The sequence below is a fragment of the Odontomachus brunneus genome, unplaced genomic scaffold, assembly GCF_010583005.1.
Source record: "Odontomachus brunneus isolate Ranch 3 - 2012 unplaced genomic scaffold, Obru_v1 Obru_scaffold_027, whole genome shotgun sequence".
In the NCBI taxonomy this organism is placed as follows: Eukaryota; Metazoa; Arthropoda; class Insecta; order Hymenoptera; family Formicidae; genus Odontomachus; species Odontomachus brunneus.
The window spans coordinates 1458050-1484258 of record NW_022639477.1 but is presented as its reverse complement, the minus strand read 5'-3'; the positions used below and the strand labels follow the sequence as shown (position 1 = coordinate 1484258).

The 26209-nt window shown below is 39.9% G+C and overlaps 1 protein-coding gene across 2 annotated transcripts in view; it reads left to right on the top strand.

Moving 5' to 3' along the window:
- The window catches only part of LOC116842767 (otoferlin-like), a 43092-nt gene that overhangs the window by 7486 nt on the left and 9397 nt on the right, over positions 1-26209 (top strand). For both annotated transcript variants that reach the window (XM_032812430.1, XM_032812432.1), the window contains exons 2-14: positions 83-141; positions 7606-7794; positions 10190-10461; positions 14603-14864; positions 15464-15640; positions 16894-16956; positions 17294-17378; positions 22958-23301; positions 23500-23810; positions 23948-24191; positions 24417-24653; positions 25429-25737; positions 25812-25964. In XM_032812430.1, the coding sequence (XP_032668321.1) occupies positions 83-141; positions 7606-7794; positions 10190-10461; positions 14603-14864; positions 15464-15640; positions 16894-16956; positions 17294-17378; positions 22958-23301; positions 23500-23810; positions 23948-24191; positions 24417-24653; positions 25429-25737; positions 25812-25964 (2705 nt within the window). The remainder of the gene's footprint in view (positions 1-82; positions 142-7605; positions 7795-10189; positions 10462-14602; positions 14865-15463; positions 15641-16893; positions 16957-17293; positions 17379-22957; positions 23302-23499; positions 23811-23947; positions 24192-24416; positions 24654-25428; positions 25738-25811; positions 25965-26209) is intronic.

Here is a 26209-nt window from a genome sequence, read left to right as displayed (position 1 = left end):
TCAAAAATCACCTTGTTCGTTATTTTATCGAATATGTTTTTCATCAGATTGTATATATAGTGTCATTTTTTCTCTGTTGCAGAAGTATCGCATTATTCAACGAATCTCGAGGACAATGGGGACGTCATCGAGGTGGAGCAGGTAAAAATTCTCTTCTTTCCTAAGCGTATAAAATGTTTATGCAGAGAGTAGGGAATTATTAAAGTAGTTTGCTCGATCTCGCTTCAGTCACGCTATGAAGAGCAGTCCGAGAGGCCCGTATTTTCGTTAAAATTACACGTGGTCAAATGCATTCTAGACTATCTCTGCCTCTCTCTGCCTGTTTGTCTATTTGTTTGTCTCTCTCTCTCTCTCTCTCTCTCTCTCTCTTTCTCTTCCTCTGCCGCTTCTCTCATTCACACATACGCGGCCGATACGTCGCGAGATAATTGCCTTTAGACTGAAGTGTTGTTGAGCAGAGTATTGGATTATCGGAGTGTCGATGTCCCGTTATGAGCGTAATTGTGAACGTCGAAGTAGCGGTAAATATGCGTATCGTCTGGAAAATAACGATTTCATCGCGCTCCCGTATTGCAAATGTATCACACCGACACGACATCGCTTTCGAGCAACTTCAACCGTGTGGTTATGCAAATGTATAACAAGAAAATTGTCCCGATAGCGTTGTCGTTTATTAACGAAACGACGAATTGAACGGTATTTGGTACATACGTGACAGTGAGACACTACGACGAGAGGAATGATGAATAATTTCGGCAAATACCTAATAAGAGCGAATTGATAAAGCCTTTATCGATCTGGCGTCGAGCGTTACCTGCAGCGTTAATTGTAATCCCAGCAAGCTCGCATATCCCCGAGATAAATATAGCGCGTACCTTTTTGCAATTTAAAACAGCCTTCTCGCAAGAACTGCGATTGAGATTGCGCCGTAAACTCGCCGATTTGCGATTCAAACTGACATAGATTCAAATGGATCTAGAAAAGATTGAATTCGTTTCTTTTTATATACAGGTATAAAGAAAAAAAAAATTATGGTTAATGATATGCGAAGGATTAGTGTTATATTATATATATTAAATATATATATTTTACCTGATATGTATTTTATATATCAGTTAATATATGTAAAGGAAATAATTTCTTTCCTCTTTGTATATAGATATGCAGGAAAAAAACAAAAAAAATTATATATATATACACATTATATATAAATATAAAAAAAAATTAATTTTCTTTTATGCAGGCAATTACATTTTAAACAGGCCAGCCAAACATCTCGAAAACCGGGCAGACAAAAATGTTTTAAACAAAATTTATAGGGTTTTAAGAGAGAAAAAAAATGGTAATCTTGAGTTTTAACTACTATCATTCGCCAAGATCAACCTTGGCGAATGATAGTAGTTAAAAACTTGATAGTAGAAAAAAACTTTTTTTTAAATAGAAAGTTTTTTTTCAAATAGAAAGTTTTTTTTTCAAATAGTACTTTTTGTAGTAGATTTTAAACAATCGTAAATCAATTTTCTCTGTAGAAAATCCCAAAAACGTATATGACGCAAGTCCAATTAAAAGTTTAAAAGTTATTTAGCAATAAAAAATGCAACTTCCGTCGCTAAGTTCCATCAACATTGATATGTGCGCGAATTTATGTGTGTGTTCAAGATATTCAGCTGGCTTAAAATGGAATATCTTGTATATTTAATTAATATATACAAAATATATAAGAAGTAAAATATATTTAAATATATAATTAATTTTCTCTCTTCTTAATTTTTTAAATTTATATATATATATATATATATATATATATATATATATATATATATATATATACTTATATAGTACAATCTGAGCCTGTTAAGCCGAGGCAACTTCGGACAACCAAGATATAAAAGGATCTCAGCTACAAGATAATAACGCAATATAAAATCAAACTCTGCAAACAGATTTTCGCTATAATGAAATTTTCCCAGACTACAAATATTTGCTGAACGTTTGAATATTTGTCCGGGTCTCACGGATTCAACATTGTACGTGAAGGTTTCTTCACTGTTCTTCACACCTCAATTTCACTGTTCTGCGATACGAATTACGTGACAGCTGTACCTCTGCAGTTCACATTTCTTAACGTGTAAAATGGACATCGGGTGTTTGAACTGAGCTCACGAGAGTTAACTGCGCGCTCTCAGCGTAATTAACGATCCCTCATCTCTCATTACTGCTTAGACACGTGCAAGATGCGTTTCGGCTTTCGTGTGCATGTAATAGAACATGTGAGCGACGTTATGTTGCGGCGAGTCTTTTCATTCAGCTTTTATGTCATGGCCGAGGCAAAGGTGCGTGATGGCAGGATCGATCCGCGGACTCGCTGTGCAACGTTGCAACGGGCGAACGCGCGCGTGACGCACGTTTTCGCGATCTTAAATTCCACGCTACCGATCGTAACGTTTGCGCGACATCATATCGTTTTTATCCGCCCGCGGCGACGTGGAGACCACAATTACAATATAATTATCTCGTTCTCGTATCAACCCCGCATACGTAGAAATATCACGCGCGTGGGAGACTTGCATTCGCTAATAATGAAAATCTAAATTGCGATTCGCAAGCGCGCCACTTGTCGACGTGAATTTAATCGTTGATTTTTTAGACAAAAAGATAAAAAGAGAAAATGAGGGAATGCATACCGCTGTTTTATCGTTCACAATAACTCGACAACGCGCCGATTCGCAATAGCGAGACAGCTCTTTGTCACCATCCAGCTGTGGAAGCTCGACATGCGTTCTCGAGGGAGCGAGGGAGAAAGAGAGAGGGAAAGAGAGCGAGAGAAAAAAGTATATAATCCATGAGTGCAAATTGTTGCAAATAGGAGATAGAGATCTGCAAATGTAATCCGTCACCCAATTTGTGTCTGCGTAAATTCATGCGTCATATCTGATTCGATTATATTACACGCGCATCTTTATTCATATTCAAGCCTCCGAGTGGCAACCAGGATTACTCGTGTCCTGACCATTCTGAGAAGAACTCGTTTTTCGAAGTATTTGTGTTTAAAAATTACTAAAAATAAAATAAACTTAGAGCAATTTCGCTTCTCATTAGCCTTAAAAACTTTGTTGGTTAATTTAATAATACAAGCAGCTTCATACATAATTTCGTTAGAGCAATTTATTTTTTGCAGAAAAGCCATATGATCCTCAACTAGAAGGGTAAAAGAAGTTTCAATAATTTTCGAGAATTTTTTCGAGCACTAAAGAGAGGAAAATCCAAGAAGACACTAATGATTCTGGTTGCCACTCCGAAAGTAACGCAAATATCACTCGAAGGATTAATCTACCCGAATTACTTAACATTTGTCACAAAATAATCCGATCCGTTCAGTTTTGCACTGCAAGAAAACATGCCGAAACAACTTGAATCAATGAAAGATGTGAAAGCCGATTTGAAACGCCGATTAATAGGTAACGTTAAGAAATTTTTTGAAGGAAACAACAAAATTTTTAACATTTTCTGTCATATTGACTTGTCAATTCGTTTCACGTTGCAAGAAATCTTTGCTTGTTAACTAGTGCTGATGGCAATTACAATTATTATTTGCAAAATTGGATCAAATACTTCATTAAAAATGCAGACAGCTCAAACTGAATACTTCAGATGGTTGGCACGTGTTTACAACACTCTTTATAAGCACGGCTACGAAACGTTTACGAAGCACAAAAGGTATTTAAACGTCTATTATTTAAGTATTTGAAACCGTAGGGAATTTTTTCGGCAAAAGGCGTGGAATTATTTCGAAGGTCTTTTCTTAGGCCCGCTTTATCTCCGTTATTTCATTTAATTCAAACATGGCATTTCAGGAGCACGCTTTTGAAATATCACGTTTTTAAAAATGCAATAAAAAATCAACTTTTTTATCCCTCCTTGATTGGGGACACCATCTTAAACGAACTCAGCTTCAGAATTGTACATGACAGACGAACTGTCTTAATATATTCAGCAAAATTTTTCTTTGATTTATTGTTTACGTAAAACAAACTTAAAATTTACTTCAATGCAATCATAAAGCTGACACAACATGTTATAGATCGTATTTGTCATCTGATTTATTCAAGCTTTAATTAGAAATCAAATTACCTAAACTGTGCAACTGAATCAACATTCTGGTTATTGAAGAAATTGTACATTCAATTGTATTTCAGCTCCATTGATTTGTTCTTGTTGGCTAAATGTAGTAATTTAATTTCTATCTGACTAAAGTTATTCAATTTACGTTGATTGCAGTTTATACAACAAAATTTGCGTAAACCTCAGACTTAGATTTTTTTCTCAATATATTGGCGATTTAGCTTATTGTGCGCGCGCACAATGGCGGAAAGATTATTACAGTGAAAAGAATTATAGTTAACGAAGTTAACGAGTTAACGAATGTGTGAACGAAGAAGAAGAATTAGTGCTAATAAATGGGAAGGCAGATAGTTGGTTTAGTTATGGTATTCTCACCCATGTATAACTTTCTCTCTCTCTCTATATCTCTCTCTCTCTCTCTCTCTCTCTCTCTCTCTCTCTCTCTCTCTCTCTCTCTCTCTCTCTCTCTCTCTCTCTAACCGCGCAATATACAAGAACTGTTTATAAATTAGTTTTAGTTGCGCATTCTAATGAACAGACGGCCGGACGGCAGGGTTAGTCACGCTCGTACGGAATTCTAATCGAAATTGCAAGAAGTTCAATATTTACAGCAAGTAACATAAGTCAACTCTTTGTGAATGCAATCAGGATGTTTGCAACAAAATACTACAGTTTTCAACTTGTTGCAAGAATACTCTGACACACTTGTTAGGAACGACACATTCGCGTTAACAAACACATCTCGCGTCATCAAACGTTTATCTGCAGTACATGACAAAAAACGATTTTTATTCGTATGAGATTGATTGAAGCATACATATTTAGAATTCTTATTTTTTACGTTATATAGTACGCTGTATATAGACAATATACAGCGAATAGCATGCGTATCAAGTCCAGACAGTGGCAGGCAAGGCCAAATATTGAAGGAAGGAAAGAAGAATAGATAGTAAACACTCTAAAACATCGCGTTCGCAAAAGATCAAATACGCGAAAGATTACACATGGAAAAAAAGATTTGGTTGTATTAACGTAAAGTTATGATTAGGTAACGGATCAACGCTGGTTGAAGGGAACGGAATTTCTGGTCCTTACAGCTAAATTTGGGTCGTTATAAATTTTGTATCCTTCAATTAAAACCAACGTTGGTTCGCTCATTAAAATCAAACTTCACTTTAATACAACCAAATTCTTTCTCCCGTGCGAAATTTCATGGACGCGTTTGCCTACTGCCTGCAGAGAACAGGGAAGCTACACCGGAAATTTTACATCTAATAAGCACTGAAAGCCCGATTTGGTAATGTCGACATGACCAATCCATTACTATACCACTGTACGTGGCTGAAACTGACAGCGAGTTGTCTGACAGTTCTATCCGGAGAGGACAAGGTATCGTTTCTCGTAAATTCGTTTCTCGCGATTCGTGTAGGAAATGAACTTTCGCAATATCCTGATCGCCCGCACGGCGATAACGGGACGCAACTAATAAATGTGGGAACTCTGCATAAATGGTCCAATTTACGCGTGCCCGTAAATTCGAGGAATGTGGCTTTATAACGCTTTTAGCGTGATTAAGAACTTCGGCTTGCTGTCGCGAGATCGTCAAGTTCGGGCGAGATACAGGGTTGTGGACTGAAATTAATTGCTCGAGCGCTCGAACACTCAATCTTCATCGTTGGGAATTGACTCGCTCCCTCAAAGTTTTGGCGTTTCTCTCATGGAGAATACACCTCAATGGCTGTGCAGTTTCGGGATTCAATTTTGAACGTTTCGAGTCGCCTTGTCCATTGCGCGACAGACAGATAGACAGACAGACAGACAGGCTTGTGTACTGAACATGAAAAGGCAGATGGTTCCTGTGAAAAGGCAGATGAATTCAAAAGAATGGAGAGGAATTTAATTTTGCGAAATTGAATAAAATGAAATCGAACCGGAGTCTCTGTGGGAATTTGCGCGGAATTTTTCGAATTCCGCGTTCTATTTTTCTCTGTTTTTTTTTCTTAAGCTATATGTAACTAAATATGCGCCGAGAGAGAGAGGAGAGAGAAAGAGAGAGAGAGAGAGAGAAAGAAGAGAGTATGGGATAGAAAGGACTACTCTTTTATTTCATGGAAACCCGATTCTCCCGCTAAGAAGAATGACGAAAAGGTCTTGGGAAAGAAATCTGACGGATGCGTAAAACTATTCTTTAGTAACATCGAAAAAATGTCTGTACTTTTTCTTTTGCTCCGTAATATTTATTGTAAATAAATATGGTTCCTGAGGTGTTTATATTTTTCATATTATTTTACATTACTTATCTTTATCACTATTATCATTATTATTATTGATATTTTTTATCTACCGTTAAAAATCTTTTCACGCATATTATAATACGTGCAAATTAGTTGCTTACAGATTTAGAGTTACAATTATTTTTGTATTTAAAAAAAATAGCGTTCGGTACAAAGTGTTATACCGAATGTATAAAAGTAGTGTATAAAAAAATAAGAAGTGAGACATTGCGCTAGAAACAAAAATAATTGTAACTCTAAACCTGTAAGTAACTAATTTGCACGTATTATAATATACGTGAAAAGATTTTTAACGGTAGATAAAAAAGATCAATAATAATAATGATAATAGTGATAAAGATAAGTAATGTAAAATAATATGAAAGATATAATCATCTCAGTTTACAATAAATATTACGGAGCAAAAGAAAAAGCACAGACATTTTTTAGGAAAAACTTGTATTAGAGAAAGAGAAAGAGAGAGAGAGAGAGAGAGAGAGAGAGAGAGAGAGAGAGAGAGAGAGAGAGAGAGAGAAAGAGAGAGAATAAAGACGACCAGAACGACCAAGATGGACATAATTATATCAAAAATCTCGACAGAGCTCTCGAATCACGCTCGTGGCTTCCCGAGCGTATTTAAATAATAAAACAGACTTAATCTGGCTTCATGCAGAATCCTCTCTTTCTCTCTCTCTGTCTCTCTATCCTTTCAGCACATCATGTGGTTTTTTGGCATATATAAATTTGTGCTCGGGACTTATTGATCTTCCGATTTTATTTATACATACGTACCGCGCGCGTCACTACATTTCTCATGCATGTTTCATGCGTGCATGCAAACCGAATGCGTGCAAGCTCACGCGACAGTGATTCAAATCTTCTTGTTTGTGATCCTCGCGTTTAATTCGCGAGAAATGCGAAGTCTCGACGGCGGCTTTCTTCAGTCGCGAGAGGATTTTCTGCCAAAAACAGATGGACTCTCCAGGAATATAACAGAAATCCGTGTCCAGCTGTTTTATCGTACACAACTGGATATAAACTGAATGTCGCGGTGAGAAAGTCCGCCGAAGGAAAGGAAAAGTTACTGTCCGTCGCAAAATGATATCTCCTGATAAGCCACCTGTTAGTTTTCTCGCTGGGAAGAGAGCTGAAGTCGGCCAGGTCCTTCGGGATAAGCGCGTCCTAAATAATTCATATCCTCATATTTCAGAGCTTCACGTGGAATCTAGGGAGGCCGGTGGACGAGGCGGAGGTGCTGCAATTGGCAGTCGTATCGCGCGGGGTCCTGAGAAATGAAAAAGTCGCGGCGAAGTACGGCCTGGTGTTGCAGACGGTGGTGCGGGAAGGTCGGATCTTAGTCTCAGACTCTCTAGTCGACCTCAATAACAAACCGCTTCCGGTACGTACCGATATAGAGTCGTACGACTGAATACGTAATCGCTATTCTGTATTCCAAATAACGCGTCCCGTTCTCGCAGCGACGATCGCCGGTAAAATGCAGAATGCAAGGTTCTCTTTAACACTTTTGTACAATGACGCTGTTTTTTTCCTTTTGTTCCACGTGGGCGAAATAAATTTTTATACTCAGATCTGCTGTAATAATGATTTTATTCGTTCTCACTTAAATTCGCTCTAATAATCATTTTATTAATTTTTATTCATTTTTTTGACTCCTTAATAATGATTTTATTAAAATACAGAATGCAAAGTTTCCTTTAATATTTTTGTGACAGCGCGGTTTCTTGCCCTTTTGTGTCCCTCGCAAGGAGGGGGGAGAGAACGAAATAAATTTTATTATTTATCTATTTATTATCTTATTTATATTTATTTTTATTTATATTAGACCTCCTTTGTGGTGTTTAACCGTATTAAGAAAGACAGGTCTTTAAGAGCCGTCGTTCGATGTTGATCGAGATAATTTTAATCTAACAGCGGGAGGATAAAATTGTGTATGATAATGTGACAATAGTTTTCAATGAAGCTCCGGGGCGCAGACAGGAGGCGCTATTAAATACGAAAAAATTTTATTTCCGAGACGCAGGATCGGTTCGATGTGATGGTTTGCTTCCGATCAGAACTCTACATATATCGCATTGTCTAATTTTATGTGTTTCTGTTATTAGATTAAAATTATCATGACTAACGTTTAACGGCGGCTCTCAAAGGCGTACCTTTCTTAATAAATTATAGAATAAATTTTCTTCGTGGGAGACTTTGTTCTCTTCTTCTACTCGAGAAAATCGCTTCTGATAAGGAAATTAATAATTTTTTCGTACTCGCCGCGCGATATTCCGAGTATCACAACGTCTTCCGCTTTACAACAGTATGGACAAGTTTGTGTGATCAATAAAAAACTCAAGCTTCGGAAGTAAGCATGCATGTTGCATCTTAACATCGATTAATTTTGACAATTTTTTGCGCGTCTTGCAAAACAGCCGCTCGATTTCTTTCCTTTACCATGCGTCCTCTCTCTCTCTCTCTCTCTCTCTCTCTGGCGTTCATTACGCAACTATCGGAAATATAAGAACGCAAAACTGTCGTTATAATGTGCATGGCATTTATCACGTTAGACGAGACTTTTCGCAGAACCATTTTTTTCACACGAGAGAGAGAGGGAGAGAGAGAGAGAGAAAAAGAGAAAACGCGGTATCGCGGCTAACTACGTTCGAGCTCATTTTTATCACGTGATATTTAACGCGTCGCCGCTCTCGCGGCGGAAGTCTACGTGGAAGCGAAACGTCGTCACGAAAACGTCCGGAGGTTAAACGCGCTGCTAACGAAGTTGGCGCGCAGTCTGCGAACACACCAAGCACTTCCTGCAAGGCAAACAAAATGTATTGAACTTCCTTATGATCTTTGGGAGCCAACCGTGTTGGCTTTGCGATTATGCGTATTGCGCGGAGCGAGCGAAGGATACACGACGGGCAAAAGTTCGCATGGTGCCCGCTGCATTAATGCGAATGAAACCTTTGAAATCATATTCGAAAAATGCGAATTCAAATCACTTTTTTTTCTTCGCCTTTTCTCCACAGAAATCATTTTTCCAACCAGGATCATAAACGTCGCTTAAACACCGAAAGTATGAACTCATAAAACTGCAACGACACGATAAGTTATGAGAATTAATACGTGCAAGGATGAATTAAAGCATTACGCGAAACTTTTGCAAAATAAGTAAATATCTATACTAATTGACAGCTCGAGATGACAATTTTTGATTACTTTATCGTTTTCATTGCAAACTGACTAATGCTTCAATTTATATCTGCACACTGTGCTCGTTACTTACACTGTGTAGAAGCATTTATAATCCTATATAATCACTGTACGACGTAAACTTTGTTAGTATTTTGCCGATAAAGTTTCCAACTATGGTATCCCTTTAACTTTATCTCTTTTATTATATTTACTCTCTCTCTCTCTCTCTCTCTCTCTCTCTTTCCCTCCTCCGTTTTTCGGGAAGCAAAGAAAACACGATGTATATCCCGTCGCTTCACAGAATGGTCTGAAAATAATGTTCTCCATTTTTCCTGAGACTCATCTCGACAGCTTGGGCGATGTCGAAAATTGCTGAGTATTTTTCTCGGCTCAGTGTATTTTCCAACAGATTATTGTAGATTATATCGGAACGTTATTCTTCCTCTATCGTCGCTAGGTCCGTGCAATCTCGCGCGCGCTTCATGAAGAATGGAATTCGCGCGAGGAAACTTCGTGTGTGTGTATATCTCTGTCGATTATTCAAACGACCCTTTCGATCGATTCCTATGATGTACCGTGTGTATGTACTTGTGCAGGCGGTGGTGTGCTTCGAAATTCGATACAATCCCCCGGACGAAGGTTGCAGCTCCTACGCGGCCACGGAAATAATGGAGGACGAACAGCAAATGCTGATCGACATCGAGCAGAACATCGCGAACCTCGAGAAGAGCCTCGAACAGGCGAGCAGCGGCGCTGCCGGCGGGAAGAGAAGAGGATCATGGCACACCCCCGAGAAAACGTCCAAAAGAGGTTTCCTGCCGAGGGGTGCGTCCGTGGCGACCGGCGAGAAGTCGCCCGATCGGAAGCGGTAAGTAGTGCAGCCCATCTCGAGTCCTCGTCTGGATTTAATAGGCATGCATTAACATCAGAACATTTTGACTCCTTCAAGGCTTTTTTTTTGTCGCTACCTCTGTTTCTCATGACTTTTGGTAAAAAATTGTAAAATAGAACACGCTGAAAGAGTAACGGAACAGATCGATGACGTCGTGACGAATTATTTTGTGATTTACCTTAGACGCCCAAACATAGTCATTTTGACTCTTTATTTAATTGCCAGTGTTGTCATGGACAGTGTACATAGATAGACAACTATATTATTTGAGATACTATTAATATTATTATTATGTATAATATCAGTATACTTATAAAGTAGTAAACAAGTAACAATTATGCATCTCTTGCGATAGGGAATTATAAGTTTGGAAAAATTATAAAAATTGTAACTTGTGTTCACAATATATAAAACATATATTTTGAATATATAATTAAATGTATATTTATTTATATGTATATGTATATTATACATTCAAAAGGAATTGTCGTTTCCGGGCATTTTAGTGTTAATTTAATAACAATAACAATAGCAATAATAATGATAATAATAATATGCAGCTTCGCGTTCAAAAGCACGTAACAAAGAACGGTCCACAATAGTTTGTCTGATTACATTAAACCCACGCAAAATTACTACGTAGCTGTGTCGCTACCTCTGTTTCGCTAGCTATTTAATAATTTACCTTTATTACAGCCAACGTGTTTATATATGTAACTGCAAGATGATAACATCAACACTACTGCGAAATATTTACATCATCTCTTAAGCCAGAAAAGGGAAGGGTATATATCATGATGGGCCGACGCGATTTATGACGATTTTATGATCATGTAATATTTAGTTAAGTTGTTAACTCCGTCTAAAACATCAAAATAATATTGAATCACCGACAAATAACGTTACGGTTAGGCAGCTGAGTACGCGCGCACGAGCCGCGTTCGTGCTTCTATTTGCTTAAATTCAGTGACAGAACGTGACGGCTGCTATTAAGAAAATTGCTCTCTCGCGCGCTATTTCAAATGCAAAACGATGATCGTAATCAAATATTTGCCCCGCCGTGCCGTTAAAAGCTCCCACTTTTCATTCCCCCTCTTTCTCCCTCCCTATCTTCCTCTCGTCGTCGACAACGGCGCAATTGAAAAGGCGAGAGGCGCGCGTCGAGCACGCGCGAGGAATGAACGGGATATTATTCCCTAACCGAGTCTATTTTTTACCCCATTCAAGCCATTCAATGCTCGCACCGAGCTGCGTTAGTACACGGCGGCTCATGCGACGTCATTAGCGTAACTACGTGGCAGCCGTCGCGTCACCGAGACGTGAAACGATCGCTTATAATAAGGGCGCTATAAAGCGATCGGTGATGCGTTAAAGTTCGTTATCGCTCGTGGCGCTTGGTGAACCTTTCCGCGCCGGAAAGGTCAGATCAGGAAGACTCGACGAAAGTATGGAAAGGCCCCGACGCGAATTCGCCCACACACGCGGGGCTTTATTTTTGCCCGACCGGTGCGACGATGTCGCGTGTGATAATAAACAGACATTAGAAAATGATTCAGAAGAATTCCCAATCGGAATAATCCCATTTTCCTTCGAAAGCACGATAGAAGTGTAGAGGAAATAATCGAATGATTACTCCGTCCGCATGTTTTTTCGGGTAGTTTCGCAATATCTGGGAACTATAAGTGACGCGACACATATTCCAAGATAGAGGAACTTATGCTAGCGTCAATCGCGTCCCGGCATATTTGGACCTGAAGGTTCGACTGGTCATTCCAACGGCGGATTGTCGCGCGGGATCTCTGTTCGAGTTTTCGGGATTTCACTTCTTCGCGCGTCTAACAACTACAAAAAATAAAATAATTGTGGAAAAGCCATTTTAGGGCGTGGCTCAATGGAACTCTTCAAAAGTGGATTTAGAGCTTAGAAACGACAAAGTTAGTTCGTGCAAACGTGTTTTATTGTCTTCAAGTGCTGAAACCATGAAGTGAGAAAAGGAATATTTCGACCTAAGTTGACCTATCCAGTAACCGAATACTAAAGCGAATACTAAACTTCAATATTTGAACGGACGCAGTCAGGCTAACTTCTTGTGACGCATTTTTCTTAACATAACTTATGAGTTACCTCTAGTAACTCACTTGGACCATAAAGTGCGCCACATGCCTTAGTGTTATAATGAACACTGCAAACTGTTCATTCACTGAGTGGTATTCAGTTACTGAGCAAATCGTCCTACGCTGCGGACGCGCGCTTTTCCACTTCGAGCCGCTCTCGCTTCGCGAGTAAAACAACCCTTTGTCGTGGAATTTCACCAGGCTCGTGGCAATCGATCTTTTGTCCGATACCTGTCGCCTCTCTTCCTCCTCCTTCTACCAACTCTCAGAATGAAGAAGATGCGACTTACGGAGTACGGCAGGCCGGTTATTATTAGAATGTTATCCCGGCGCGTCGACCGGACGCAGGAAAGAAGATGCTTTTTATACCTCCTGAGCGGCACCTTCGTATTAAATGCTCCAGGGAGCGCCGTGGCAATTCCTGTTACCTTCCATTCAGCGAGGATATAGTCAAGAACGTTATTCGCGGCCGTTCATGTGTGTAACATCGTGCGCGTGACACATTCTCGTTGGCAAAACCGTCGCCCACAGCTTCCATCAACCGTGGTATAATCGATGAGGGATGGAATAGAACGAACACGATATACGTTCTGAGGTGCGAGGACTCGTACCCGCATCAATTTCGTCCTTAGCCGACTCTGGGGGCTCGATCAGCGATTTCGACTGCGGATTATCGCTCGAGATTTTTATTCGATGCCACTCAAACTTTCGGAATTTCGTTTTCTTAAGTGTCTAACAATCACGAAATATAATAATAATTATGAAAAAGGGATGTGACTTAGTACGCGGGAAACGCTTCAGAAGTGGATTCTGCAATCGGAAATGATAAAATAAGTTTATATAAACTTGTTTTATTGTTTTGAAATGCTCTGAATCTATCTCCGAAGTGTTTTCCATATATTAAGCTACATCCTCTATATTCTCTTTCATAATTATTATTATTTCTTGTAATCACTGTTCCCAATTATTTTTCTAATTTTTCAAAATGTTCAGATCTCTCCAACAGGAAATTTTACAATTGCAATTTTTCTCTTATTGTACAATCATCAATTGTAATTATTGTTATCCAATTATTATTTCCCAATTATTTCTAACCCTTGAATTGTTTTACCCGTATTATAAATTATACCCTGCATATATTTCATTCTTTAACGAGTAAAAACATATAGTTTTGAATAAAAATAAATTTAATTTGAGATATGTGATATGAAGGAAAGCCTTTCCATGTATTTCCTTCGTAGCTTAGCTTGTTTAGATGAAAAGTGTTTTCGTCTCGTTTTCTCAGATCTCTTGAAATTTTTACCCTCCAGGGCAGTTGCTTATTACGTAGGAAGCATCAGATTTTCAATTTGCATCTCTAAACATTTTAATCCGCCAATGCGTGCGCTTATGGTTACAAGCGGGATTTAAGTGGCGTTGCGGCTCAGGGAAAACGACATTCTCGGGATCGCCGGCGACGTGTGCAACGGCAGGAGACTCGAGATAACTGATATGAACGTGACGCGCTAGTAAGCAGCTTTTGCTCTGAGAAGAAAGTTATATTTATCCTGCGAGAAGGATACACGGACTAAAGTGGACGGTCTGAAATAAAGTCTCGTATATCTCCGAAGTCACTCTTGTATATCTCTGAAATATAAGAAGAGATAATAAGACAACGATATTAATGATGTCGAATCCTCTCGACCAGAGAAGACGATCTTCAAAATATCTGATCTAAATATCTTTCCATCTTCCTTTCTATTTTCCAATATAAGTTACACGAGACGGTAAACAATCGTCGTTGAAATTTAAAAACCCGCCAAATAAGATTCGATAGCAGAACGCGGCGAACCTGCGCGGAATTATACTTTCCGATCGATACCGCGTGCGCCGAACGATAACCCATTCTTAAGAGAGCATCTCGCTGCTCATACTCTTGAAGGTCTTCATGTAATATGGTGAGAATTACTTTTCGAGAAGAAATTGCTCCCGCTGATAACATCCCTTTATGGCTTCCTCTATAGGAGTACCACTTTGAGGAGCATGCGATCGTTCCTGAAACTGGGGAAGCAGAGACCGCCGCGGGCACGCTCCTGCGACAGCAATTCAGAGACGAAGGACCTCCTCGACAGACGGGACTCCAGCTGCCCAACTTCGAACGAGCCGTCGCGAACAAATTCTCTGACTTCCCTCGAAACAAACACTTCCGATAACGACAGTCAGCTGAGTGCTAACCACGAGCAGGAGGAAACCGCACTAAAGCCGGCCAAGAGACCAAAGCCCAAGGTTAATATCTCCCCGTATGACAATTAATAAACCATATTATTTTACGCTTGCGAGGACATAGCCCGTTTCTATAAAGAACCGCACACTACCCCTGGTAGTGTTGAAAAAAAATCTCATATCGCGATTCGTGCATTAAGCGTTAACGACAGTACATAAACATCGAGCGTTTAATGTGTTTCTCGCGGACGGCTCGATCTCCATAAGTGCTATGGTCGTCTATGAATAAAGAAATTGACATTGAGCGGTTCCGAGGAGGTCAAGAGTAAATAGCGCAGCGAAGGAGATGAACGTAATTTTTACGCGTCACCGTCTCCGCCTTTTACGACGGCGCTCTATTGTGCAGCTCGTAAAATGTTAACGCTCATGCGGTAACAGAGTAGTGGAGAAACGAGGTACTCCTGTCCCGTTAAATATCGCGCCGCGACTCGATGTCACATCGATCTGTCGTTCTTTAACTTGGCGCGCCGCTCGTTAGGCGCGTCCACCGCGACAGGTAAAGCCGTTCATCAGGAGGCAAAGATCCCAGCGATCTTCGAGCACAATGTTGCCTCTTTTTATTCGTCGCCCTGGAGATGGCACACGTTTCTTTCGTCTTACAGACCGGCGACACCGGGCACAGCGCCTTGAAGGCGCAGGACTACCAGGTGTGCGTCACGATTATCGAGGCGAGGCAACTCGCCGGACTCAATATGGATCCGGTGGTGTGCGTGCAGGTCGGCGATCAGCGCAAATACACGAGCGTCAAAGAGTCCACTAACTGTCCGTACTACAATGAAGTAAGAAACCGAGATGGCGAAAGTTCGCGCGAACAGGATTCCGCAAGCGCAATTCGATGAATTCAGCGAACTTGGATATGTTGGAGTTGACGCTGTCGATGTAAATTAAATGGCTACCATAACCGGCTGCCCGGCTAATCACTTGTTATTACCCAACTTCGCGGCTATTACTCGGCTTTCATTAATCAAAAGTTGGTGATGATAAAACGGGTAATATCCGAGTAGCCTCGAGTATCCAAAGTCGTTGATAATTGCGTTTGTATCTAGCAATTTTGCAAAAGCTTGTATGAACAACGGGTAATTTTCAACGGGTAGTTTTAGATTAATAAGCGTTTTATGTTCAAATATGGAACTTTTCCATTGCGTAATATCATTCACGTGAATTTCAGCCGGGAATATTAACCGGTTGAATTTAGTTGGACAACACTTTCCGACAGTTATTCGAATAATTTCAAAAGAGCCAAATAAATGCGCACCCGGGAAATATTCGATATGACAACATGCGTCTGGAAATTTTGAAAAAACATGTGAAAACTTTCGGCTTTATTACGAGTGGCATGTCTAAAAGTTTTAGATTCATGTGCGTTTTATATTCACACATGGAATTTCGACCACACTTCACAGATTTCGCCTGAATATTAATCGAAAAAGCCAATCTAACTTAGTAAAATTGAGATACTCTAGTTTACGGTACTTAATTTTCGAATTATCTCATAATAGCCAAATAATAGTGCAGTCACGAAATATCCCATATTGGCCAAACTCGTTTACAAACTTTGAAAAAACATGCATAAATATTCGGTTTTATTATGAGTGGCATATTCGCAAAAAATTTTGGATTCGTTTGCATTTCATATTTATATGCAAAATTTGCACTGCATATATCACACGCGTGTGTATTCGTCGCATGTGTAAAGCCGAAAAGGTTGACTCAGTTGGGTAATACGCTTATAGTTCTCGGCGCTTAAGTCCCTAATTATTTCCAGATCCCCAAGTAATATCCGAAATAACCAAATGGCTACTCGCACGAGTATCTGGTTAATTTGAGAAATACCCGGGATATACTTAGATAACTTTCCATAACTGATTCGGTTTAAAGTCCCGAATAGAATTAGAGACAAAGAGTCTTCCTCAAGAAATTCCTTCGCTAATATATTTGGATCTTATGTATCTGCTTGTTCCCATTCCTCTCTTTTTTCTCTTTCGCGCGCGCATGTTAGCCGATTCATATACTTTCGTACATCTTGTTTCAGTATTTTGTCTTCGATTTCCACATGCCGCCCGTCATGCTCTTCGACAAGATCATCACGCTTTCGGTAAGTTTCCCTATCGATTGTTACGTGTCTTCTCAAGCTTTTCGTAGCGGCAGAAATTTAAATTTGTTCATTGACATGCTTGAACAGATATATATTCGAGATATAATTATTAGCGCGATAATTGCGATATTCCGTCGCGCCTTTGTCAACCCGCGATTATTACTCGCCTCGGCATTTACACGAGTATCGATTGTCGAGGAAGACTTACGGGAGAGAGGGCGTTTAAATTCCGCCGGGAGTTACGTTCAACTCAGGCGCTTGACGCTCGAGATGAAAATTCCAAGCGTGCGATGAAATAGAAGATCGCTCAAACAGCACATCTTTTGGTAATACGCAGGTGCAGCAATCGCGGAATCTCTTGCGCGCTAATCTAACGCTGGGCATCTTTAAGTTAGACATCGCGACGGTATGGGCACAACCAGGTACAGGTTTCGCAACGTCCGAAGAGACCAGAGACGATTCTAATGCTCGGTGCACACTTAGGAATTTTATTCCGTGACTCGACGGTCGCGCGAAGAAATTGCGTGCGTGTCTAGTATGCAAATTACGAAACACGCGTTCCCTGAAAATGGTGGCATATTCGCGATATTCGAGAATATTTAAGGCGTATAACATATTCATGATATCTTGATTATGTCCATAAAAAAGAAAAAGGAAGCACGAATCTTGCATTTGAATTGTAAATCGACACAATACCTCTTAAAAACACAAATGTGTGTACGCAAACTGATTATTTTTTAATGCGTTCGTTTCGATTATACAGGGTGAATATTATATACCGGAACACCTGAATATCTCGAAAACAAAGCGTTGTATAAAAAAATGTTAAATACAAAAGTTGTAGGGTTTAAAAAGATCTATTTTATGATATTAGCAGTTTGACCTTGAGTTGCGTCATAAAGATCAGGTCAAGGTCACAATGATGTTTTTAAATGGATACCCCCATTTTTTATTGTATATTCTTGTAGCTTATCTCGAGAGCTTTCCAAAACACTATACTTAAGTATTTTTTCGTTAAGTACTTTTCGAGTTAAGAGGCTTCAAAGTTACGCTCTTTAGCATTAGCGCGCGGCCGATTAAGGCAAGAGGAAAATCATATCCACGCGCGCTAATGCGTCTACTCTATAACGTCTTACTCTATAACGTCTGTCGCCGTCTATCGTGGATTAAATTCTTAGGCGTGCACCGAGTATGAGACTCGGTATGTAACAGTGCCGTGTGTGTTTCTCTTTTCGTTACCGACAACAAAGAGTCTTTTTCCCTTACTGTGTCATCCACTTCTTGCACTTTGCCTGCGAGTTTTGAAGGGAGTCCCGTGATCCTCGAGAGAAAGTCTTTCTGCGCGACAACTTGGAGACGAGACAAAATTCGTTACAAAGTAGCATCGTCTAACGCAAAATTTCTCCTAACTCTCGAGTTCTCCCTCTCGCGATTGTAACTCAAGGAATTTTCAGTGGGTACGCGCGATACTTGCCGCCTTATGATCAGATCATGGCGTCTCTCAAAGAGCTCAAAGTCTAACTTGCATTACACGTTATTTTCGATGTAACTTACACGTTAACAATAATTTTAGCCCCTTAGCTGCGAAAGATGTACAACATACACCCTCGTGTTTTCATTAATATGCATGAAAAGCGTCCACACACAAGCTTAGTAAATCTCGATCGATATAACGTATTTTATTGTTGATAACATCTCGACCATCGTTGACAATTTCGATTTATAAACATAGTCTATTTACTTCCTTATATCTCGCTTGGAATAACCACCTCCAACTCCTGTACTGGGAGTACGAGCTGACTGATTAGTATTCTGTAGCCATTAATTTGCAAGTATTGCGCGTATATAATGAAGGGCTCGTATCAAAGCGCGTCGCAATTAAAGGGTTAACACAACAATCTGTTTGTTGTCATAGTAATTCGGCAATTTTAGTCTTTAACTCGCGTTTCTCTTTTTTGGTTTTTTTTTTTGGAGAACTCTCGCGTTGTTATTGTCGATTGTAAAGGACATTATTAGCAAATGGCCTCGAGAGGTGAGAACTTAAATGTGTTGATTTTAAAGAACATATCTCGTCATTCTCGGAATATTTATTGTGCGAGAAGTATCCACATAGTCGTATATAACAACGGAGCTCTTGTGAATAACGATAAGCAAGTAACAGGCACCTATTCGCGAACAGAACGATATTTGAAAGACTTGGCAAGTAATCCCCCACGTCACGGAAAACTTTATCTTGTCGGTTCAGCGCGGAGCGCCTCGGCTTTTCTGAAACGTGCTTCCTTATTTTAATCCCGCACATAATTCATGTACGCGATCGATCAATCGATCGATTGATCGACCAACCGACTGTCCGACCGATTGATTGACTCGTCGATCAACACCAAGGAGGGGATTGTTAGGTAAAAAACGACGGCGGGAGTGTTGGAGAAACGTCCGTCGTCGTGTCTGACATTCGTTTACGAGGACTGGACGTGCTATTTTTATCGCGAATCGTGTTCGCATGTGCTAGGCTTTTCACCTTCACACACATTATATTCCCGCGCATGTGTCTACGTTCCGTGTACGCCCGAGCTGATCCTGACCCACGCGTCCTCGCGCGCGTTAAAGTCCCGCGTGGCACGGTTGCAAATTTTACGGCTCTCCCGTCGGGCTAATGAATCGTTCGTGGCCGAATGAACTTTTGGTCGGGCTGAGCGCATCGATTGCTTCTAAAACGATTAGCCTGACGAACGGTTCGATTGAACACGCGTGGATAGCCGAGATCTAATCCTCCAAATATTCTCATTTCTTAAGTTATTATTGTTTTTATTTTTTCTTTCACAATGCATCTCGTTTTTCTCCCGCAAAGGTCTATCCGCTGATTTCGAGACACTCTGTACGGCTTGTCTTTAAAAATGGTTCGCTTTATGTAACCCGCTTTCAATTTTTCGTTTTATTTGTGCTATATTGTATGTGATACTATACGCGGGATTGTAAATCGATACTTGAATAAACTTCTTTAAACTAATTTTACATCACGGCTGAAGGTCTCGAGCAAAGTTCAGTCGATTGGATCGTAAGAGGCGCCACGTAACCGTTTATGGTTCAATTACATCGAAATTGCGTAATATTCTCACGCTCCATCGTCTAATGTTATAAATAACTGCAGTTCGTTTATATATTCACGAGGACGTTTTGCAATTAATTCATCACGAGCGCCGCGCAATAATATTATTACAGCGCGTGCAATAATATAAAATGACCGCGCATGGGTTTTAATCCTACACACTTGTCTATTCATGGCCCCATATTTTTCCTACGAGATTACAATGCGCGAGTGAGACGCGTGGCTTTTGGATGAGGTATTCATCAAACATTCCACGAGAAGTAATAAAAATGACCGAGTACACGAGGAAGTCATTTATATTACTTTGGTGTTGGAATCCCTCAATTAAAACGCACTCTGCAGAAAGAAACGAGAGCGGAGCAACAAGACAAGTAAGAGGTGTCGGATTATTCTTTCCGCCATTTCGCGCTCTAACAAAGAAATTCAAATGATGTCCTCAGCTAATTTTTTTTTTTCGTTGGATACATTGCAACTTGGAACAAAATAAGATACGAGTATCTCCTTAAGTAAAGTAAGTGCTTAATCGCAAGTTTAGGAATGCATAATCTTCTTTTGAGAGAGAATTTGTTTTTTATGTTTCTGGGCAAATATCTAAAAAAGAATGAGAAGAAATATCATACACGAAAGAGTTTTGGCTTCAGATGTACTTCACAATGTTTCTTCTAAATTTTTCTTGGCATGTTGAATTTTTGGGGACTCCCTTATCGTGCGCGGAAAATTCCGTTACTGTTACTGAATTTTTTGTTATTTGGAGACCAGATGAGAAATTCGGTTGTAGGAACAAAAAGAGTCCTGTTGGAAGTTTACACTCAGTCAATTGCTCTTAATTATCTCAATCGAGTTTTAATACAGCTGAATATTCAGACGAACGCTTTTGGTCATAGTGATAGAAATAATATTTCTCGTCAATAAGTTTTCCGTCTGACCTCTATTCAGTTGCACGAACTGAAAATATTTTTCCGTTACACTTATAATTACATAACATATGTTACATTTATAATTACGTAACATGTGTTTGAATAGATATGGGACAAAATCATCTTTGCTGTAATTGTGAAATAATGTAATTGTACGTGAAATAATAAAGAGTAATTTTATATTACGGAATAAACGTATAAACTTGACTTGTCGCATTAATGTATTTACGACATTCTATGTAGTATCCATTAAATTTTTCTAACTAATAAATCGTTATATTTACCGACGACATTATATTGTACACAAAATTGTTCTTGTTTCACCTGTCTTTCTTTTGGAATTACATATTAGATTTTCTATTTATTGCAACATTAAATTTTAATATTACTGCAATATTGAACTGCAATATTAAATTTTACATAATGAAGAATATAAACAGATGCGCTATTACGTCAATGCATACATTAATATTACAGTACAGAATATATATATATGTAATATATTCTAGACTGCTTTTTTTCTATCTTCTCTTTTTGCATAATAATTATTTAAACTTGCTTACTTTGAATTGCGTATAATTTTCCAATTAAGATGGAATATTCTACGCGTAATCTTCAATTATCACGCTACAGATATTTCCTTGATTCCTTGACTTTTCCAAGAATACGTTTGAAAGTAATCTATATGAAACGAGATATTTACATTGTATGATGTTGTTGTGTCTTGTGAATTACGCGTTAAAGTTAAAATATTTTTATTCGACTTATAGCTCTCCATGACAAGAAAACAAACCCATTTCCGTTGAATAAGAGAAGAAACAATGAATAAAAGAACTTAAAGAAATACAAAGAGTTCGAAGAAACAGAACTTTACATAAACAGTGAAACACATTTTCACACAATAAACACGTTTTAAAAAGAATTTCGAAGAACTCAACCATTCACCGCATGCATATCGCGAAATAACAAAATCTATCGCAAAATAAAATTTAAAATTCAATTCCTCAGAAGCCGATAGTGTAGACATATAAGCACGTAGAGGTCATGTGTGTGTGTATGAAAGAGAACGAAAAATAAAAAAATAAAAATATCAGAAATAAAAATATTTTTGAGTTTATGGAACTACGTTATATAACGCAATTACAAACCCACTAGTCGATAATATCTATAAAGAAATAGCAAGCGACCTCTACGTAGGACGATTCACAGAAGCAAAGGAATATTTCGCGTGGAGTCGCGAAATATTTACCGGTAATAAAATTTTTCCAAACATCGCGAAATTCGACAAAGATTTTTCAGAGTTAAGATGCCCTCTGAGAATACGAATATATTCCTCACTAGAAGAGAATATACTCCTCCGTCTAGAAGAGACTTAATCAGAGCTACTTAAAACACAATTTCCATCCATCTGTAACTTTAATAAATCAAACGAAATTCTAAAAATGTTGTACAACCTCTCGGGTTTGCTGCTAAAACAAATCGTAATAAATCCTCCTAACTAATAAGTCGTTGCATTTCACTTCCTAAGTTTTGCGATTGAGCACTTATAACGACAAATAACTCTTATTTTAGGCTACTGCGTATCTAAAACGCACATATCGAAATCAGAGAGAAACGCTGTTGTGGGTTTCTTTGTGAGAAGCAAAGCCCTCGAGTGGCTTTCTGCAGATTTCTTTTCAATTCTCAGCTATTTCCCTTGACTATATTCCGTGACTGTTCTTATGATCGTAAATGTGAATCGCAAATCGAGGAGTCCGCTTGAAGGAGTGTATGCAATGAGGAAAAGACTAAGTAATATCATTATTCCCGCTCGCTCCTTTAGAGTGAACTCCTCGAGTTAAGTGTCAACTATTATCTTTCTCTCTCTCTCTCTCTCTTATTCTTTCTCTCTTTTTTTCCCTGTTTCTCTTTCTATGTCTCTTCCCCTTCGCAAAATCGTCGCGTGTCTTAGATGAGTGGCAGTGATCTCTATTCGTAGATCATCAATTCTATCACAAATGGGCCTTGCTCACCGATCCGGATGACGTGGCTGGAGGGCCCAAGGGCTACTTAAAGTGCGACGTTAGCGTCATCGGCAAAGGCGATACCGTGAAGATACCTCCAAAGAGCGAAAAGGACGAGGACGACATCGAAGGAAATCTTTTATTGCCGGACGGCGTGCCGATTGAAAGACAGCGCGCCCGATTCGTGGTGAAGGTTTACAGAGCCGATGGTCTGCCGAAGATGAACAGCAGTATCATGGCGAACGTGAAAAAGGCTTTCACGGGGGAAGTGAAGGACCTGGTGGATCCATACGTCCAAGTGTCCTTCGCCGGGCTGAGCGTAAGATTGACGCGAATTCGATTTAACGATTAACTCTCGCTCGCTCGCTCGAAAGTATACGTTTGCTGAAGAGGGCAATTCTATTAGTTCGAAATGGTTGCGTTTTCGCCGTGTGAGACGCTATCGACGACATTGTCAAGTGTACTAGACTTCGCATACGGCGACGATGCAGTCATTTTTCTGTTTATGGTGCTTCAGGGGAAAACCAGCGTGAAGAGGCACAGCTACGCCCCGGTTTGGAACGAGCAGATCGTTTTCACCGAGATGTTTCCGCCGCTTTGCCAGAGGATAAAAATACAGCTGTGCGACAATGACCCCGTGCACGCCACCGTTATCGGCACACACTTCGTCGACCTGAAGCAGATAAGTAACGACGGCGAGAAGGGCTTTCTGCCCACTTTCGGCCCGGCGTTTATCCACCTTTATGGCAGCATCAGAGATTACAGTCTCATAGATGAGCACTCGACGTTGAACACCGGCCTGGGCGAGGGGATCTCCTACAGAGCAAGGTCGCGACATCATCGTTATTAGAACGCGGAAATCCGCTGGCTCTTGGAACGGCAAAGCTGGCGAAAAAAGCCTAGCGAGTTTCCGTCGTTATACTTGGATATATTCTCTAATAAAAGATAGACAATTGCATTATTAGGCTATTGATCGCGATTCGCACCGAGATCAGCGACAACGTAGAGATGGCACCGTCGGAGGTCGAGATGGAGCCGACAGTGCCGATCAACGAGACCGCGTACGCGAGGAACGAGGAGTTCTTCTTGTTCGCGACGATCATGGATGCCACGATGATCGACAAGAAGCTCGGCGACAAGCCGATGTACTTTGAAATTTCAATCGGCAACGCCGGCAACGCTCTCGACGGTCACAACGAGAGTTTCAAGGTGAGGAATCTCGTCTAATTAACAAAGCTGTTTCTTCGGAAGAATTTCTCAATCGGGGCAAACTTTACTTGGAAAAGTCCTTCTTTGAGAATTTGCGACGAACAGAAAGAAGAGAGAAATTTCTTTGAGAGAGAGAGAGAGAGAGAGAGAGAGAGAGAGAGAGAGAGAGAGAGAGAGAGAGACTTCCAATTTCGTCGTTAGAGAAATCTGTTTCGCCTGTCGTAGATGTGCGAGATGGGGTCGAAGGGTGGCGCGATCACGGAGGAAGATGACCTACAGGAAGTACTCAGCGGCTCTTGGCAGAGCACCACGCCGGCTAATAAGCCGATGACGCACGATAAGATTTATTATTTCTTACCATACTGGGACGATAAGCCGTGTCTCCATGTGAGGAGTATTTGGCCGGATTACAGGCGTCGAATGTATAACAGCAATATAATAGGCAAAATCGTCGATAAGCTGGTGAGAACTCGCAGCTTAACGCTTTGACTGCCGCACAATGACAGTGACAAAGTCGACGCCATTTTTAAATTAATTTATGGATATTTATTATTCTCAGCTAAACTCACAATAGAAAGTATTTCCGTAAAAGAAAGAAATTTCCACGGAACTTAACTTGTGATCGACGTATGGAACAGAGAATTGTTTCCAAGATAATTCGCGTATTTAGTAATTAACATGTTTCTCAAATATCGCGAATTGAAGACGTGAATAGATATCTTTAATTCCTGAAGCGTTGATGATCGAAAATGTTGGTTTCCTTATTTATGGGGTTATGAAATGCGGTACTTTTGTAAAATCTTTATTTAGTAGCCCTTCATAAGAATTTCCGTTTCAATGAGTATCATATTGAAAAATATTACTATATAATAGTATATTTATTAACTATATATTATAGTATATACTATATACTATATATTATAGTATATATTTTAGTATATATTTTAGTATATATTTTAAGTTTGAATGAAACATTACAGTTTCGACCCGGAACGTGTTGAAAAACGAACAACTCGACGAACTATGAGAGACCATTTATCGTACATTCATCCATCATTCCGCGTTATTTTGTCAATTCGAACGGTTGTATTGTCGTATATCTGTTTTCCCCGGAGAGGGAAAGTTGGATCGTTCGTACTAGCACGGTTGTTGTCGGATCAAAGTGGTACACGGGGATCGAGATAACCGCAGCAAAGTGGATTTGCATAAAATCGACGCGGCTTCTCTTCTATTCTAGGAAGAGGGGTTGTCGGAGGTTCAATCGCATTTGGAGGACTCGACGTGCGAGAAACTCTTGAAGACCACCCTCGAGGAATTGAGCGTCAACTGCAATCGCTACGTCAGCATCAGCAAGTCCAGCGTGACTGGTCCCGGTGTGGGGAAGACAAAGTTGGACAAGGAGCGCACGAAATTGTGCCAGCGGGAGCTCGAAAGCATCGGGATCCTGTCGCGCAACCTCAAGGCGCTCGTGACCAAGAGCAGCTTCAAGGAACGGCTGAAGACAGCGCACAGTTACTTGCAGAAACTGAAGTTTCTCGTGGAGGATGTTAGTAGCGCACGTTCAGACGATTCAGCGCGTGCTCGCTTCACGAAATCGAATTGCCGGTTTTTCTCTTGCAGCCGCAAGACTCCTTGCCGGACGTGTTCATCTGGGTGATCAGCTCCGGACGACGACTGGCCTACCAGAGGATACCTGGTCGGGAGCTCATCTACTCGGTGGTTGACGAGGAATGTGGCCGGCATTGCGGCAAAGTGCAGACTATGTTCCTCAAGGTAGTTAGAATATTTAGTTAAAAGAAAGCGATCTTCTCTAAAAGTAATTCATGATTTTAACGTCACTCGTTGATCACTGAAAGAAATATCTTATTGCCGTTACTATGACTTATTTCGAGAAATAACTCTGTCATTTTGATCGCTGTATTTGCGACTCTAAAGATAACGGTTTCCGTTACCAACAATTTTCATCAAGTCAAAGTTTTCTTTCTTTCTTTTTTTTTCGATGAAATAACGTGAATAGC